At 39.7% G+C, this 17,101-nt stretch overlaps 1 protein-coding gene across 4 annotated transcripts in view; it reads left to right on the top strand.

Moving 5' to 3' along the window:
- The window catches only part of NR1H4 (nuclear receptor subfamily 1 group H member 4), a 78,401-nt gene that overhangs the window by 13,823 nt on the left and 47,477 nt on the right, over positions 1–17,101 (top strand). For 2 of the 4 annotated variants that reach the window (XM_040234904.1, XM_040234903.1), the window contains exons 2-3: positions 3,336–3,458; positions 4,231–4,368. In XM_040234904.1, the coding sequence (XP_040090838.1) occupies positions 4,290–4,368 (79 nt within the window). In that variant the 5' untranslated portion in view covers positions 3,336–3,458; positions 4,231–4,289. Of the gene's footprint in view, positions 1–3,335; positions 3,459–4,230; positions 4,369–13,607; positions 13,719–17,101 lie in introns of those variants that run through there. The other 2 variants (XM_040234906.1, XM_040234905.1) reach the window with 1 other exon arrangement.

Genomic DNA, 17,101 nt, shown 5'->3' with positions numbered 1-17,101 from the left:
GTTGCGGGAACGTATTGTTTTTTAAAACTTCATTTTTGGGGGTAAACAAGCAAAATTCAAAGATCACTTAGGTAGAGAATATTCATTTTCTTATTCTCAACCTATAAAAGGATTCTTTGTATGGAAGGGAGAAATCAAGGAGGAAAAAAGACTCCAGAGCTATGATCTTTCTTACATCTTCCAGGGAGTTATTTTCCTATTGTGAAGCAATTCCCGCAAAGAAAGGGAAGAGTATTAGAGAAAGGAAGACACAGATGTAACCCTCATTAAAGAAATAACATATGTGAAAACATTTGCCAGACACTTCAGATGTAGTTTTTGTTGTTCGATCTCTCAGTTGTGTCTGGCTGTTTGTGACCCCATGGACTGTAGCACACCAGGCTTCCCTGTCCTTCACTATCTCCCAGAGTTTGCTCAAACTCATGTCCATTTAGTTGATGATTCCATCGAACCATCTTATCCTCTGTCACCCCCTTCTCCTCCTGCCCTCAATCTTTCCCAGCATCAGGATCTTTTCAAATGAGTCAGCTCTTTGCATAAGTGACTGAAGTATTGGAGCTTCAACTGCAGGGTCAGTCTTTCCAATAAATATTCAGGGTTAATTTTCTTTAGGTTTGGCTGGTTTGATCTTGCTGTCCAAGGGACTCTCAAGAGTCTTCTCCAGCACCACAGTTTGAAAGTATCATTTCTTTGGCACTCAGTCTTCTTTATGGTCCAGCTCTCACATCCATACATACTGGAAAAACCATAGCTTTGACAATATGGACCTTTGTTGTACACAGAAGGTGCTCGTTAAATCACAGAGTAATTAAGACTAAAGCTGCCAAACCCAGGAAAGATGTCAATAGGCAAGGAAGAGTCTACTATCATGGTATGTATAAAATTAGGTGGGGTCACATCCCCAAGGTACTCATTATAGTTATTCATAGTTTACTATGATATTACTTTGATTAAATTTTTCTTCTATTCTTTATATAAGGCAGGAGGAAATAATCTTTTCCTACAAAGGGGCTAGATAGTAAATTTTGGTTTTGTGGGTCGTACAGTGTGTGTTGCAACTATTCAATTCTGCCATTGCAGGGGAAAAGAAGCCACAGATTGTCCAGAAACAAATGAATGTGTCTGTGAGCCAATAAAACTTTGTTTATGAACATTTAAATGTGAATTTTATATAATTTTCATGTCATGAAATTTCTTTCTTCTGATATTTTCCCAACTATCTGGAAATGTAAAAACCATTCTCAGTTCACAGGCTTTACAAAAACATGTGGTAGGCCAGCTCTGGCCTATAGGCAATAGTTTGCCAGACTCCAGTTTAAGATATGGGGCCCTTTATGCTAAGAGTGGGTACAGTATGAGAAGGATACACAAGAAACCAGATCTGGTGGCTGGTAAGGGAAAAGGGTGACAGAACTCAAGGAAGACTTATTTTTCAGTGTAGTGTTGAATTGCTTGCCATGTGCTTGTGTTACCATTTCAAAAATTAAAGAGTTTCCTTTGTATTAACCCCCTTCAGAAATCATAACCAACAGACCTGATTTGAGCAGACTTGGTCAACTATCTGGATTCTGGGAGATTTTTGTTGTTAGCTAATCAGGGGCTTCCCAGGTGGCTCAGTGATAAAGAATCAGCCTACCAAGGATGAGATACAAGTTCAATCCCTGGGTTGGGAAGATCTCCTGGAGAAGGGAAAGGCTATGCACTCCAGTATTCTTGCCTGAGAAATCCCATGGACAGAGGAGTCTGACGGGCTATAGTCCATGGGGTCACAAAGAGTCAGACACAACTGAGCACGCACACACGCAGCTAGTTTATGAGTATGAATGTGGTCCCATCGATAGTGACAACTGAACTTTTACTGGTTTATTCCTCAGGACTTCTAGTTCCTTATCAAAGCCCTCCTCTCCCTGCAGATGTTTTAGGAATGCCCTGGGGTCCCTTTAAGTTTGTTCATAATCAAGTCTACCCTGGCCACCTCTTCCATTACTTTGTGTGTTCATGGGGGAAAGCAGTGCCCAACCAGTGGTCACAATTCCTCTGCTGGGCACGTTTCCATGGGTCATGGTGATACCTAGATGGTGCCACTGTTTCACAGATGCCCCAGAAACGCCCAGAGTCCCCTTGGAGTCAAAGCTCCTGTGACTATGATATGTTGCAGAGTTGTTTGAAGGTGGCGATGGAAGTGAGATGAGCTCTCTCCTCCTTGTTTCATTCTTTTGGAAGTTCTATCTTATAGTTCAGTATTTCTAGACTCATTTTTATTTATAACCCTCTCCCTTCTTACCTGAATGTCAAGAAGACCTCTTGAATCTAATACAGGTTGGTCAAACACTGTGCCACATTGAGGATTACACATTCCTCTAAGGACTGAGGTGAAGATCATGGTTCCTGGTTCCCTCTGACTTTAGGATGAGTTTTTTCCTAACAAGCCCCTTGCCTTATTGGACAGTAGACTTTGGTAGGGCCAGGCCAGTGGTTCACCAGATCGACTCAGGTATGTCTGCGTTCCCACAGTGGACAGAGCTAGTATCATTTCTCAGGAGTATCATTTCTCTTGTTTCTTCAACCTCTCTGGTGTATTCTAGATGTGACAAAGTATTGCTTGTTTTTAAAAATTGCCCTCAAAACCACACATTTTCCTCCAACTACTTCCCTATCTTGACTCCTTTTCACACCCCTTTCCTTCCTGACTTCAGGGTGGTGAGAAGGCCTCTTGAATCTAATACAGGTGGGTCCCCACTACAGCATCCTCATCTTTGCCTTCATCAGCAGCTTTCAAGACATGTAATCATCTGTGTTTTCCTGTGATTGTTTTTTAATGTCTCTGTTCCTCATTAAGCTTGATATCAAAGATTTTGGATGGTATTTTTCCTGTTATTTCATTTTCAAAGATCCAGCACAGAGCTTAGTTCAGAATAACTCCTCAATAAATATTTGTTGAAAACATGAATAAATGACTGCACACAACAAATGTAGTCTGGTGGACTACCTTCAGTTCAGTTCAGTTCTGTTCAGCCACTCAGTCATGTCCGACTCTTTGCAGCCAAATGTCTGCTTGAACTGTCACTTCTGCTTGATCTGGAACATTTTGCTGAGTGAGGAAGAAACAGAGAGCTATGAATAGTAAGGAAGTTCTAATGAAATTAATATTTGCCCAACAAACCCCCTGTATTCTCTTTCTGAGTTGTAAATATAAGTAGTTATCCGTAAATGAAATGATTTCTTAGTAAAGATAGGATTAAAAGTTTAAAAATCATCCTCAGAAAACGGCCTTGGAAAAAGTGTTCTGATAACATACCTTTTTCATTATTGGACTTTTTTCATTACTTTTTCAGGGGGGAAGACATATTGGAAGGAAGGAAGGAAAAACTAGAAATATAGTAAAAGTGAACACCGCATCTCTTGGGTTCTTGGATATACTCTGGACATCTTCTCAGGATGAAACTTCAGACATTTGGGTGAGATTTACCACTTTTTTTTCTTCTTGCCATAGCTTCTTTTACCCTAGATTAAATACACGACAAGGTAGACCATGAGAATGAAAATGTAAGCCCCTTAAATTTTCTCTAAAAGGCAAAAATAAAGATCTTTGGTGAACATCTTCTGAATTTTTTATCTGCTAATATGATGCCTACTCAACTTAAGAAAATTCCAAGGAATTTCCTGGTGGTCCAGTTGATTAGATTCTATGCTTTCACTGTTAGGGGTGTGGGTTCAATCTCTGGTTGGTGAACTAAGATCCTATAGGCTGCATAGTACAGCTAAAAAAATAAAATGAAAAATTCTGGTAGGAAGTTATCTGAAATCATTTTGTATCTTGCAAAGACCTGTTCATCTTTAGTGTAAAATTTAAGGTAAATCATTGATTCATCCCATTTTTAATCAAGGCTTTTATATTTGTTTCTGTTTTTTCTGTACATAAAATAAACATATCTAAAATATCATATCTTGCCCAAATCTACCAAGTGCTCAAACAAATGAAAACATATGGTGTTTTCCCAGATAAATTAGAGAGTATCTAGTCTGAAAGCATATATCTTAGACATTGTAAGTCCAAATGAGTGTAAAAATGGTAATTATCGAGGAAAGACATGTAAAGAAAAGCTATGATAAAATGTCTACAAAGGCAATCTTTTGTGCTTGTTAAAATTAGCTTTCTCTGTCTCTCCCTCTCTTTCTTAATCATCTGCCCACCCTCCCCAACACTCTATGTATTTATTTACCTTTCAGGGGATTTTTTTGAAGGCCACCATAACGAAGGTAATACATTCTCAAATAGAAAAGTTTGGATGGGATCAAAAATGAATCTCATTGAACACTCCCACTTACCTGCCACAGATGAATTTTCTCTTTCTGACAATTTATTTGGTAAGTTGTCAAGTTCATTCGAATATTAGTAAAAAACAAACTGCAATTTGGACATACAAAAGGAAAAAAACCTAACTGATAAGTCCAGAGAGAGTCCAGAAAATATTTTTGTTCTGAGTACTCCATAGACATTAGCTACTCTGCAAGATTAGAGATAGATCAGACCTTGGATTCACTGAACCTAATAGTCTTCTTTTTTATAGATGAGAACTGCAAGAGTCAGAGAGTTTTGTGACTTGTCCAAGGCCATGAGGCTAGATAATTAACAGAGCTGGGAGTAGAAATACATTCCTGTCTAGGGCTAATTCTAATATTATTATAGCATGTACTAAAGTATGAAATCATGATTCTTATGGTTTAATATTATACCTATTAAAGGCTGGGGTTACTTAGATTACAGCTCTGTGCTACGTTTCCTTTCCACCCTTCTTCCGGTGCTGGGGGAGATATGGCACAGTGTCAGGATTAGTCATTTAAACTGGATTGAGCACAAATTGTACTAAGTTGTTTTCAGTAGATCTGTAACTAGATGATACCATAAAATGATCTATTGCTCCACTTTATGCATTTATTAAAAAAACACCTCATTATAAAGAGTTTGAATTGAGAACATCAGCAAAATGTTGGCAGGGGCAATATTTTGAGTGGGGTGGAGCAGCTTTCTGCCACTCTTAAAATAGTTCCCTTCTGCTTTGTATCTCTGCTGGGAGGCTTAGATGCTCCCAGGTTTTTACACTATATTAAAATATGAACCATGATCAATGATGATAGTGAGAATGCAAACACTTGAAATTACACAAAATTCAATGAGTTAAGAATCCATCCCCTATTTGGTTGCAGAAATCCCTGAAAGATATTAATCAATAGCTTATACTATTACCTAATAGTCATTGGCATTAGAGTGCAGTGGTTTACCAGGTGATTTCAAGAAGGGGTCATTATTATCTCTTTACATGTCTACCTGCCCCCATTCAGTTTAAGAGCATCTAAGGACTATATTTTATTAATCCTCAGTTCAGTTCAGTCGCTCAGTTGTGTCCGACTCTTTGCGACCCCATGAATTGCAGCACGCCAGGCTTCCCTGTCCATCACCAACTCCTGGAGTTCACTCGAACTCACGTCCATCGAGTCGGTGATGCCATCCAGCCATCTCATCCTCTGTCGTCCCCTTCTCCTCCTGCCCCCAATCCCTCCCAGCATCAGAGTCTTTTCCAATGAGTCAACTCTTCGCATGAGGTGGCCAAAGTACTGGAGTTTCAGCTTTAGCATCATTCCTTCCAAAGAACACCCAGGACTGATCCAAGAATCAAACAATAAATAATAGTAGGGAAGGAGAAAAGAGGTTTGAGGGGAAAAGATGTTCATCAGTAACTCAGAGAACTGAAGGCAGCAGTAATCATTTATGAAATGCCAGTTCTCAGACATAGTTGCTACACCTTATTCCTTCCCGTTGGCTTTTCTTCATCCTGTGGATACAGTCAAGGGCAGTGGGGCATAGACTTCCATGTTCCAGCCCACCCTTCTATGGGTCCTTACAAATATAATGTATAGATATCTTTATAGTATTTTATCTACTCATCAGATGATTAGGACTGTAGGTGCAGATCATAAACTAAGGAAAGTTGCACTTGAGATGATTTTTTTCACATATAGACTCCATTTCCTGCTCTGAAATTTTATGACTGCATGTTAAGATCTCCAAATCTAAACTCTGATGTCATCATTATTAAACAAATCCATCCAGCTTTAATTTTGTATATACATCAAGAGGAAACTGTTAAGATTTTTCTTACAAACTAGTCCACTTTAAGCAAGCTCATCAGATTGAAACCTGACCTCAGTGGTGGTGAGGTGAAAAAGAGGTAAGTAGATAGAGAAAAAGTTGTGAAGGAGCTGTCAAGTTAGAAACATCTGAAAATGATTTCTACAGAAGCATTGTGGTTCATGCTTTCTTTCAGTGGTGCTCTTTCCTCATCTCTCCTTTGCAGGACCACATCCTTATCCAGTTTCCTAACACTTTTGGTAATGTTTCTTAGAATACATAGCACAAAATGCATAAGCTGCAATGCATGCCTGTTATTCTGAGTTGGAGAAGTTTCCTTCAGTCTTCTCTATTAAGTTCTAGAGCCGGGTCTAAGGTGTTGTTTTTTTTTTTTTCTTTTCTCCCACATACCTTTCCCTCGGGGCCTCTGTCTCACTCTGTTCAACATACCTAACCAAAGTCTGCCAAAGGGGAGGATGAAGAGCATTTTGTTATAATTCCTGCCCATCTTCTTTCATGTCTTAATGACACTGATGGATTCTCTGGACCTCCCACTCTGAGCCTGGGGTACAGAGCACCAGGGAAAAGACTGTGGCTCATGGATGAGTAGCCCACAATACCGATGTCATCACTTGTAGATCTTGAGATGTGCCCAAAATTCAGAAGTTTAACTCATAGCCTCAACTAACTGGAGAGCTGGACTCTTTTCCTATGGTCTAACTGTGTACTGAAAACCAGCCATCGTGTTGTTATAACAAGAGCAACTGAAGTTTGTGGTATTGCATATGGGTGGCTATAATTTCTTCCATCTAGACACTGAACACTGACCATGTGCTGGATGTTGGAATAAAGCAGGAAATAAGACAGGCAAGACCCTAATGGAGAGTAAACTCTCAAGAAACCGGCAAAGGAATAAATAAATGATATACTATCAGGTAGTGGTGAGTGCTATGGAAACAACAAAAGAGGGTGATGTCATAGCAACTGGAAGAAGGAGGCTGCTCTAACTTGTGTGGTCAGGGGAGACCTCTGAGGAGTTGACAACTGAGCTAAAACAGATAGTCTTAATCTGAAGGTGGGTCCTGGGTGAAGGAAATGCAAATGCAAAGGTCTAAAGTCTAGAGTGACTTGTAAGGGCTTTGTCTTCTCATTTTTATTGAGGAAAGTTGAAAGAGTCTAGAGAACTGGCTCTGGACCCCATATTTCCATTAATCAACATTGGTAAAAGGAGATTATTAGGCTGGGAATTCTAGGACACCTAGAACTAGAATTCAAGTCCACAAATTTCTACAGTCATCAGGTCAGGAAGTGGCAACTTGGACTCAGTGGCACTCACCTGCCATATGATGTGACCTTTCAGGTGGTCTTGGGCATGGTTCCCCTTCCTGCAGGTCACCCAAAAGGCCATAATTAAATCCCAAGACATTGACATTTAATTTAAGACACTGAGAAAGTGACATAAATGTCACTCAACAAATACTGATGAGCACTCACTAACGGACCGTGGATACACTAATGACCTCATGAATGAGGCCTTTCAGCTGCTTCCAGAGAGGACTGTGGGCCCCTCTAGAAGGCTTTGCCTAAAGAGAAGGGGAAGTCTTTCCATCCATATAAATGGTTACCCTGAAAAGCAGAGCCTGAAGCAAGGATTGTGTGCAGACTTTATGTGAGAGATGATCCTAGGGAGCAGGAGCCAAGGACTGGGGTGATAAGACAGGGAAGGAGGAAAAACCAAGATGAGGTGAATTATAGAGATCACTGCTGTGGGCAAGGGGAGCTTGGGTGCACTGGGAGAAGTAGAGAGAATTGTCCACTGAGGCACCAGGCAGTGGAGGAGTTATTAACTGACCTCTGGCTCCCCTTGGTTGAGGATCACTCTGGGGACATTAATGTCCCTGCACTTCTGGGCCGTGCTTTTGCTACTCCCAGTAGAATCAAGCCATATGGTCTCCTGTAGCCTTGGAGAAGCTCTGGGCAAAAAGCAGAGATGTGCAGCCTGCTCTTGAAATGACAGGGTGCAAGTGTGAAGTGAGTCTGAGCTTGTACATGATCCCCTGCTACAGCTACAGCTGAAATGAGAGGTGGACAAAGCATGTGTACCATCACCAGAGGGACTGCCGCACGGTGCTAATGGGATCCCCCCAGCCACCAGTCAGTCAGAAGACTCAAAGGAAAGCTAAGATGGGGTGGGGGAGTGGTGTACATTTGTTCTATAGTTCTCTTTTCTTAGGTTGGACCTTGTAGAAAAGAAGGAAAGAAAGAATTACAGAGATGGGTCTGGAATCACCCTGTAAGATCCTTCAACTCATTCTGTGGCCAGGCCTGCCGCACAAATCCACATGGGGTCCTAGCTCACTGGTCCCCAATCCATACACAGGACTCAGGATGGAAGGACATGGTGACCTAAAAAAGACAAGTTTCCTTTCCTCTGGGAGATCCCGAAAGCCAGGAAACTTGGTCAAAGATTAATTTGAGTGGGTTAAGAAAGACTTCTCTGATGAATGAAGAAGGCAGAGTCTTATGCAATTAGTACATAATAAAAGGTAATAATGACAAAGTCCACAGCTTCCCATGGTGTGACATAATGAATAGGGTAGAATGTGACATGTCAAGTAAAATCTGTCTTCTTTTAGCAAATTGTGGTTTGAGAACTAAAGAAAAAAAATAACAGAATTTGAAAGACTCAGAAAACAGAAAACCATTCTTAGCACAGAAGCAAGAAAAGGTACAATCTTTTTTTATTGGAGTTTAATTGCTTTACAATGTTGTGTTAATTTCTGCAGTACAACAAAGTGAGTCAGCTGCATACATATATCCCCTCCCTCTTGGACCACCTTCTAACCCACTCCCCACCTCACCCCTCTAGATCATCACAGAGCACTGAGCTGAGCTCTCAGTGTTATATACATGGCAGATTCCAAAATAGCTATCTATTTTGCACATTGTCATTGTGAAGTCGCTCAGTCATGTCTGAATCTTCATGATCCCATGGACTGTAGCCCACCAGGCTCCTCCATCCATGGAATTTTCTAGGCAAGAGTACTGGAGTGGGGTGCCATTTGCACATGGTAGTGTATCTATATGTCAGTGCTGCTCTCCCAATTCATCCTACCCTGTCCTTCCCCAACCTGTGTCCATGTGTCCATGTTGTATATCTGCCTCTCTATTCCTATCCCTGCAAATAGATTAATCAGTACAGTTATCCTAGAATTCCATGTCTGTGTGCTAATATACAAGATGTTTTTCTCTTTCTGACTTCACTCTGCATGGCAGACTCTAGGTTCATCCACATCACTGCAAATCTCATGTCCCCATACCAACTATTTCAAGTATGATGAATCCAGTTCCTTTAGCTCAGTTCAATGAATGTGAGTGGAAATAAGTGATGAAATTGAAAGAAATAAAGTCGCAGAGGCAGTTGAAACGCTGAACTTCAGTTTTCTCCCCTGTAAATTGGGGTGAAAAATAACACTTTGCTGCTTGTTGGAGGATTGAATGACTGTGTGGGAAAGTGTCCTGTAAATCTGAAGGCATCATAAAGCAGTATAGCTCCTCCAGGGTTTGAAATGTAGTTGTTATTATTTAAACCGTTGGAATGATAAGCACCACTCTACTTATTAAATGGAGGAAATTCTGTTGATCTTAACATTGTTAAGTGCTAAGAATTTTCAAGGAGCCAACAGAAACCAACAGTATCAAGCTAAATTTCTGGGTGTGCTAAGGAAAAAAACACATATTCTAGCTCACGTTGGCATTACAGCTATGGAATCTACAGTTTTGTGTTACCTTTATTATTGTTTCTGACAGTGTTTCCAAAGCCCCATTATGAATGAGGTCCAGCAAGTCACAGGAGGTCAGATCCTAAATAGTCCTATCCACTTACACTTCATTTCCTTTAGCTACTTCTCATTACATTATGCTTTTGTCAGCTGTTGATGTTCATTTTCTCTGTATAGCTTTATTTTTATTGAAATCTGGTTCTTGCCTATGTCTTTCGCTTAAATTAAAAGAAACTTTCAGATGTTGCAGAACCAGCCAGATGGCTTTGAAATACAATTAAAGGTCTTGAGATGCAATGTTGTATAATATTTCTGACATTTGATTTCAAGTGTTTTTCCATCTCACTGAGTTTAACACAAGTCAATGTAGTTCTGACCTGGTGGGTGAATCAAAGCTGAAAGTTTCCAGAAGATGGAAAGATACCATTGTCTCAGACAAAATGGAGCTTTGCTTTAGCCTTATTTAAATATTTTGTTACTACCTTTTATTAACTATGTCTCTTTCACAGATTGGAGCAGTCTCTAGGATTTTTATTAATTCACTGTGGCTTTGGTTCTTGCTCTCCCAGGATTCTCAGATCTGGTACTGTTGTTATCAGGTTAAGAAATGGGAGATAAAAAATAAATATCAGTAGAACCTTTCCCTATTACAAAGTAAATTACTGCTTCTTTCAGATAGGGCATGCATCGTTTGGAAGAGGTATGCAGTGAGGTACCGGCTGACCAGCTAGTTGGTGAATCCACTACCATCCAGGGCCTGGCTCTCAAACTTGTAGGCTAAGAAACAGGTCTCAGGGACTCTCAGGATAACCAAACTGAGAAAGGTTGACTATGAAATCAGGCTGCAAATTTATACATTTACAGCGGTTAAAAAAGAAAAATGTGATCATAACCACTGCCATTTCTTGAGCCCTTTCTACATGTCAGGCATCATGTGAAGTGTATTTTAGATTGGTTAGTGGATTCTGCGTTCAGTCCCATCTATGCCAGTCCCATATCACTGGTATGAGGTCATAGGCAGATTACTTAACTTTGTGCAAGTTACTTATCTCATTTAAAGAATTCTCAGAGGAATGCCTGGCACATTGTAAATACTCTATTTGCCATTAGTGTTAATTCTCATTACACTTTTATAGGGTAGATACCATTACTATTCCCCTTTTGATGATGAGAAAATAGAGATCTAAGGATGTTAAATAATCTGCTAAGGTTCCATAGATAGTGAGTAGACAACCAAAATATAGTCCAGACCAGGAAATCAGGATTGAATGAGTGAGGATTCAGGCTAAGAGAACGTTCCCGTTCATCTTCTCAGTGGAGAAGGTCTTTCTGGTGAGACTGTATCACTCAAGTCTGTTGGTCAAGACTCTTCTCAAGGATAGTTCTCAGAAAATCATTGCTAGAGTTTGCTCTGGAACTTCCCTTTTTTATGGCATCATAGCTTATGCCCCCATTTGGCACAACTGGCATGTCATTCACATTGCTCCCAAGTACCATCTGCAACAGTGCTATCCAGTAGAACTTTCTGTGGTGACAAAAAACGTTGTAGGTTTACTTTGTCTAATGCAGTAACCACTAACTACCTGTGGCTACTGATCACTTAAAATGGGACTAGTGTAACTGAGGAATTAATTCTAATTTAAATTAATTTAAACTCCGGGAGTTGGTGATGGTCAGGGAAGCCTGGCGTGCTGCAGTCCATGGGGTCACGAAGAGTCAGACACGACTGAGCAACTGAACTGAATTTAAATTTAAGTAGCCATATATGGGCAGTGACTACTGTTTCAAACAGCACAGACCCTCAGGTGAAAAATGTATTTTGAGAATTGAAAACAGCTTTGCAAATGGTGATTCTTGGTTGAGCAATTCAAACTGAAATACACCCAGGAACCATAACTCTTTCCTGGCAATGAGGGCAGGTGTGCTTTAGCTTTTCTACCACAAGGGTTAGAGCCTTAGCTTCATCCCTTATTAGCTGTTTAACTTAAGACAAATCACATAACTTCACTGAATTGCCTTTCCAAGTCTGCAAAACAAGGTAAAAGATAGTGGGTATCAGAAATAATACCTTCCTCAAGGTGTGCAAGTAAGAATCAGGTGAGATAATGTGTGTGTGTGTGTGTGTGTGTGTGTGTGTGTGTGTGCTTAGTCACTCAGTCATGTTGGACTCTTTGCGACCCCATAAACTATAGCCTGCCAGTCACCTCTGTCCATGGGGATTCTCCAGGCAAGAATACTGGAGTGGGTTGCCATGCCCTCCTCCAGGGGATCTTCCCAACCCAGAGGTCAAACCCCGGTCTCCTGCATTGCAGGCAGATTCTTTACCGTCTAAGCCATCAGTGAAGCCCAATGCATAGAAAGCCACTTTGTAAACCTGTAAAGGTTGTAGAAATGGCTTCGCAGGGATTATTATGTTTATATAGATCATGTTTGCCTTTTAAAACTGCTTTCATATTTATTATGTCATTTTATCTTCACAACAGATCCATAAGGGAAGTAGGGCAGGAATTATTATCTATGTTTTTACCATCTGTTGATTTGTCTGGTTGCATTATCCCTGAGCTGAACCCCAGAACTACTGAGTCCTATTCTAAAGCCCTCCCTTCCAAAAAATAACCCTCAATCACAAGCTTGGTATCCACAGGTTATGCCACAGAAATTATTCTTACTCAGGAAGCAAACCACCCTACAATGTGAGTCCAAGGCTGAATAATTAAAATATCAATATAATGATGATGGGTAGCCACCCAGTGTGCTAAGCATTTAGTAAATATTTTATTGAATCCTCATAACAACTCTCTGAGGTTGTGTGATTATCAGTCCCATTCTGCAGATGAGGAAATTGAGGCAGTAGTTTGTCTGTGATCCATAGCGCTAGTGAGGGCCAAGGAAGCCTGCAGGTATTAGTTTGCTAAGGCTGGTGTAATAAAATACCACATATCGGGTGATTTAAATGACAGATGTATTGTTGTACCAGTTTGGAGGCTAGAAGTCCAAAATCAAGGCTGAGTTGGCTCTTTCTGAAGGCTGAATTGGACGGATCTGTTTCTGGCCTCTCTTCTTAGCTTGTAGATGATGTTTCCCTGTGTCTTTTGCACCACCTTTTCTTTGAGCTTCTGTGTTTGAAATACAGATTTCCCATTTGCATAAGAACACCAGTCATACAGGATTAGGAACCAATCTAATGGCCTCATTTTAACTTGATTACCTCTGTAAAGACCCTATCTCCAAACAGTGTTGCATGCTGAGGAGCTGGGAGCTAGAACTTCCACATACTAACTGTGGGGAGGGGACACAGTTCTACCCATAACACTGGGTATAAACCCGGATTAATTGGCCTCACACCATTCAGTGTTAGGCTTTCATGTTTCCTGACATTACAAAATTTTACCATTCTGTACCCTTTTGAGAGGAACAAATGCCAAAACCTAGAACATGGCTCTAGACCCTCAAATCTACTTTTAGAGCCACTGAACCAAAATCTATCCTCTGAAAATTCCTAAATTGGAATGTGCTCCCCCAAAATGTTTATCTAAGAGGCTGGTTTCCAGCTTACTAGGCAATTTGGCATTGAGGACTTTTCTCATAAACATTTACAAATATTCTGCTCAGTAATGAAGTTAATCAGTAAACCATACAACCTCTGGCCTCTGTTACTCCTCACCTAGTCTCATTTTCAGTTGCTGTGAGTAAGCTAAGAATGGTAATGCAGTTTCAGGAGTTAGAAAATCCAGTTCAAATCAGTCCTTGTCACAGCCACATGTCTTCGGGATTCATGGAAGTGATGAGCTTGAAGCCCGCAAAAGGTAAGAGCATGTTCACAACTGCTTGCAGTGGAGCTTCTGCCAATGGACTGAGGAAACGTGGGGGACTTTTGCTTGAGATTTCAGCAACAGATCTCCATCAAAGATGGCTCAGTCAGAACCAGAAGGCTGGGGTGATTTTTGTAGGGATCTAGGTAGGTGAGTATTTCACAGAGATTAAATCTAAGTGTGTTTTCCCTACAATTCTTCACTGGATATTGTGTCAAAGTAGCACAGTTCTTCCAATTTAAACACGAGGCAGCTAAAGTATTAATGCCCTCAGACACTTGAAAAAACATTTTAAAGTACATTGTTTAATGCAATGTTTTTAAAATGGCAAGTCTTAGATCCTAGTGGGTCATGACATCTATTTTGTAACTTGTGACCAGCATTAAAAATTTAGAACTGAATAAGTACAGTAGAAATATCAGAATGCAGTCAGAGGTAAGGATACGTGTTATTTCATGGAAATTTTGTTTCAGATTATTTATACATATGTATAACTGTGTATAAGAATCATGATATAAGATTTATTTCAAACTGTGGGTTATGGTGAGAAAAATAAAAAGAGATCCAAAAAATTTATTGAAATAGTTTCACAACAGGTTTTTCCCAAAAGTCAATGGAAAATCAGATGAGTAAAGAGTTAAGCATTAAGCCCAGTATGTTTGTTTTCTCTGAACTAAAATACAGATTATAATTAAAATATAGATAGTATAAAGAATATTGTCTGTTTTCATATTTTTTCAAAATAGAAGCTTATCTTTTGAATTTCCAGCTAGAGAAACTCGTCATTTTTACAATAATTGTAATTTTGAACATATTTCTGATTGTAAACTTCACAGCATGTTATTTTAGTTAAATGTTTTATTTAAAAATGACTGAGACTGTATTTAGTAATGGAAAGTAGATAGAAAGCTGGAGAAGCAAATTCCCCATCATTTCAATTTAATAAACATTTATTAAAGAGTTAAACTGTGTCAGGCACTCTATAAGGTGCCACAAATGAAGGAAAAAAGGGAATATAATATATAGTAATTGCAAGGAGATCCAACCAGTCCATCCTAAAGGAGATCAGTCCTGGGTGTCCATTGGAAGGACTGATGCTGAGGCTGAAACTCCAGTACTTTGGCCACCTCATGTGAAGAGTTGACTCATTGGAAAAGACTCTGATGTTGGGAGGGATTGGGGGCAGGAGGAGAAGGGGATGACAGAGGATGAGATGGCTGGATGGCATCACCGACTCGATGCACATGAGTTTGAGTGAGCTCTGGGAGTTGGTGATGGACTGGGAGGCCTGGTGTGCTGCGATTCATGGGGTTGCAAAGAGTCCGACATGACTGAGCAACTGAACTGAACTGAATCTAATGTATTCCCCTAAAGTCCACAGACTAACCGCAACAATAGCAAAAATGTATTGAATGTTTATGCTTAGTCAGAGCAGTTTAGATTCTTTTTCTTAGGTTATCTTTAACCTTTCACCTAGGCACTATATTTTGTTTCAATTACTATATTGTCCTATCCTTTTTAAAATCAATTTTTATTGGCATATAGTTGTTTTACAATGCTGTATTCATTTCTGCTGTATAGCAAAGTGAATCAGCTACACGTATACATATTTCTCTTTTTTTTTTGGATTTCCTTCCCGTTTAGGTCACCACAGAGCACTGAGTGGAGTTCACTGTGCTATAGGTTCTCACTAGTTAATCTATTTTATACATAGTAGTGTATTATATTACCCCAGCTTTATAAGAAAGGAACAGAAGCTTAAAGAAGTTCAGTGTGTTTCCCAAGTTCATACTTCTAGCATGTTGCAGGTAAACTGAATCCAGATCTGTCTGCATGGCAGGATGCTTGCAATGCATATGTCCCACCGCCCTAAATGATATAGCATGAAGCATGAGCCTGTAAACCAACAGCAGCAATGGTACATGCTTCTGAGTGTGCAGTACCAGTGTGTGCAGAGGGGAGGAGAGATTAATTCTACCTGGGGAAACTGGATCAGGCTTCACAGAGCAGGCGATGGGTTGACAAACTTGGTGGGAAGAGGCACCAACATCACAAAGGCCTGGCACCAGGAATGGCAAACGATTTCACAAACCGAGTCGTATCATCTACTAGAGGAACCATGGGTTAGGGAATAAAGAAAGGACAAGAAGGCAGTTTTTCCATTCATGAAACATTTCAACAAACATTCATGAAACATTTACCAGCGTCATCATTGTGCCAGGGAGAAAAACTGGATATAATCTGAACCCTTTATTGGGCTCATCAGCAATTAACTACAGGTTCAAGAAAAAGTGCCATCCTTCTCACATGAACCTGATTCTCCCATCCGGGTACCCAGTGGTTCTGGTCACAAACTCCTTAGAGCAGTGCTGTTGGATATGGCATCATTAGCTACATGTGGCTATTTTAAAATTTAATTATTTAAAGTTACAGAAAATGAAAAATTCATTCCCTCATTATCACTAGCCATGTTTCAAATGTTCACTATTCCACATGGTTAGCCGCTAACACATTGAAAGCTATAGAGGGCTTCCATCTCAGAAATTTCCCTTTGGTCTAGTCCTTTAGAGGAACTATTAAATGCTACTAAATGACTCTCTACCCAGAAAATTTTTCTTCCTTTTGCAGGTGGTCTCAGACTATCCTGGAGTCCATTCAAGTGTTCCCATTTAAGAACTCTTCCCTAAACTCCCACAGAAAATTTCCTATTATAAAGAAACCCAAATTCTCCTATTTCTTGATAAACTGATTCTTAAGAAATCATTCATAAATTGTATTAAAGCAGAAATAAATTTACATTTTCAGAAAGTACACTCTAAAGTTGACCTACCTTTGCCCTCTCCACATCTTATGCTCTGTCAGAAAATTCTGTATTCATTTACTTGGTTTTATCCCAGCCCTTGACATACCTTCACCCCTCCCCACCCCAAGCACACAAACAAGAGAAAGTCTGGGGCCTCTTTTCTGTCTTGTTCACTGTTTTATTCTCAGAATCTAGTTCTGTGTTTAGCAAATTGTAAGATATATATATATATATATATATACACCTTATTTAAAAGATAATATATCAAAACAGATTAATGTGTATTAATATTTACTAATTAACTATCAATTAACTGTCATTAGAATCAAGATTTTGCTGGGTTCTTTAGGAAACATGCCTTTTTATGGTGTTTAACTTGTCAAAACTTTTTCTCAGAAACTGTATCTTATACTCAAAACTACCTTAGAGATAGGAAGGCTGGTTGTTAGTAGCCTCATTTTACAGAAGAAAACAGAAAAATGTTAGGCAGTTGTTTAAGATCTTATAGTCAGTTCATGGAAGCTCTTGTTTCACTATTTTGGAGCATGGTGTTTATGCTGGATTTTTTTCTTTT

The sequence above is a fragment of the Oryx dammah genome, unplaced genomic scaffold (genome assembly GCF_014754425.2).
Source record: "Oryx dammah isolate SB20612 unplaced genomic scaffold, SCBI_Odam_1.1 HiC_scaffold_29, whole genome shotgun sequence".
Taxonomy (NCBI): Eukaryota; Metazoa; Chordata; class Mammalia; order Artiodactyla; family Bovidae; genus Oryx; species Oryx dammah.
The sequence above is the reverse complement of the archived record's forward strand: the minus strand, read 5'-3'. Positions and strand labels throughout refer to the sequence as shown.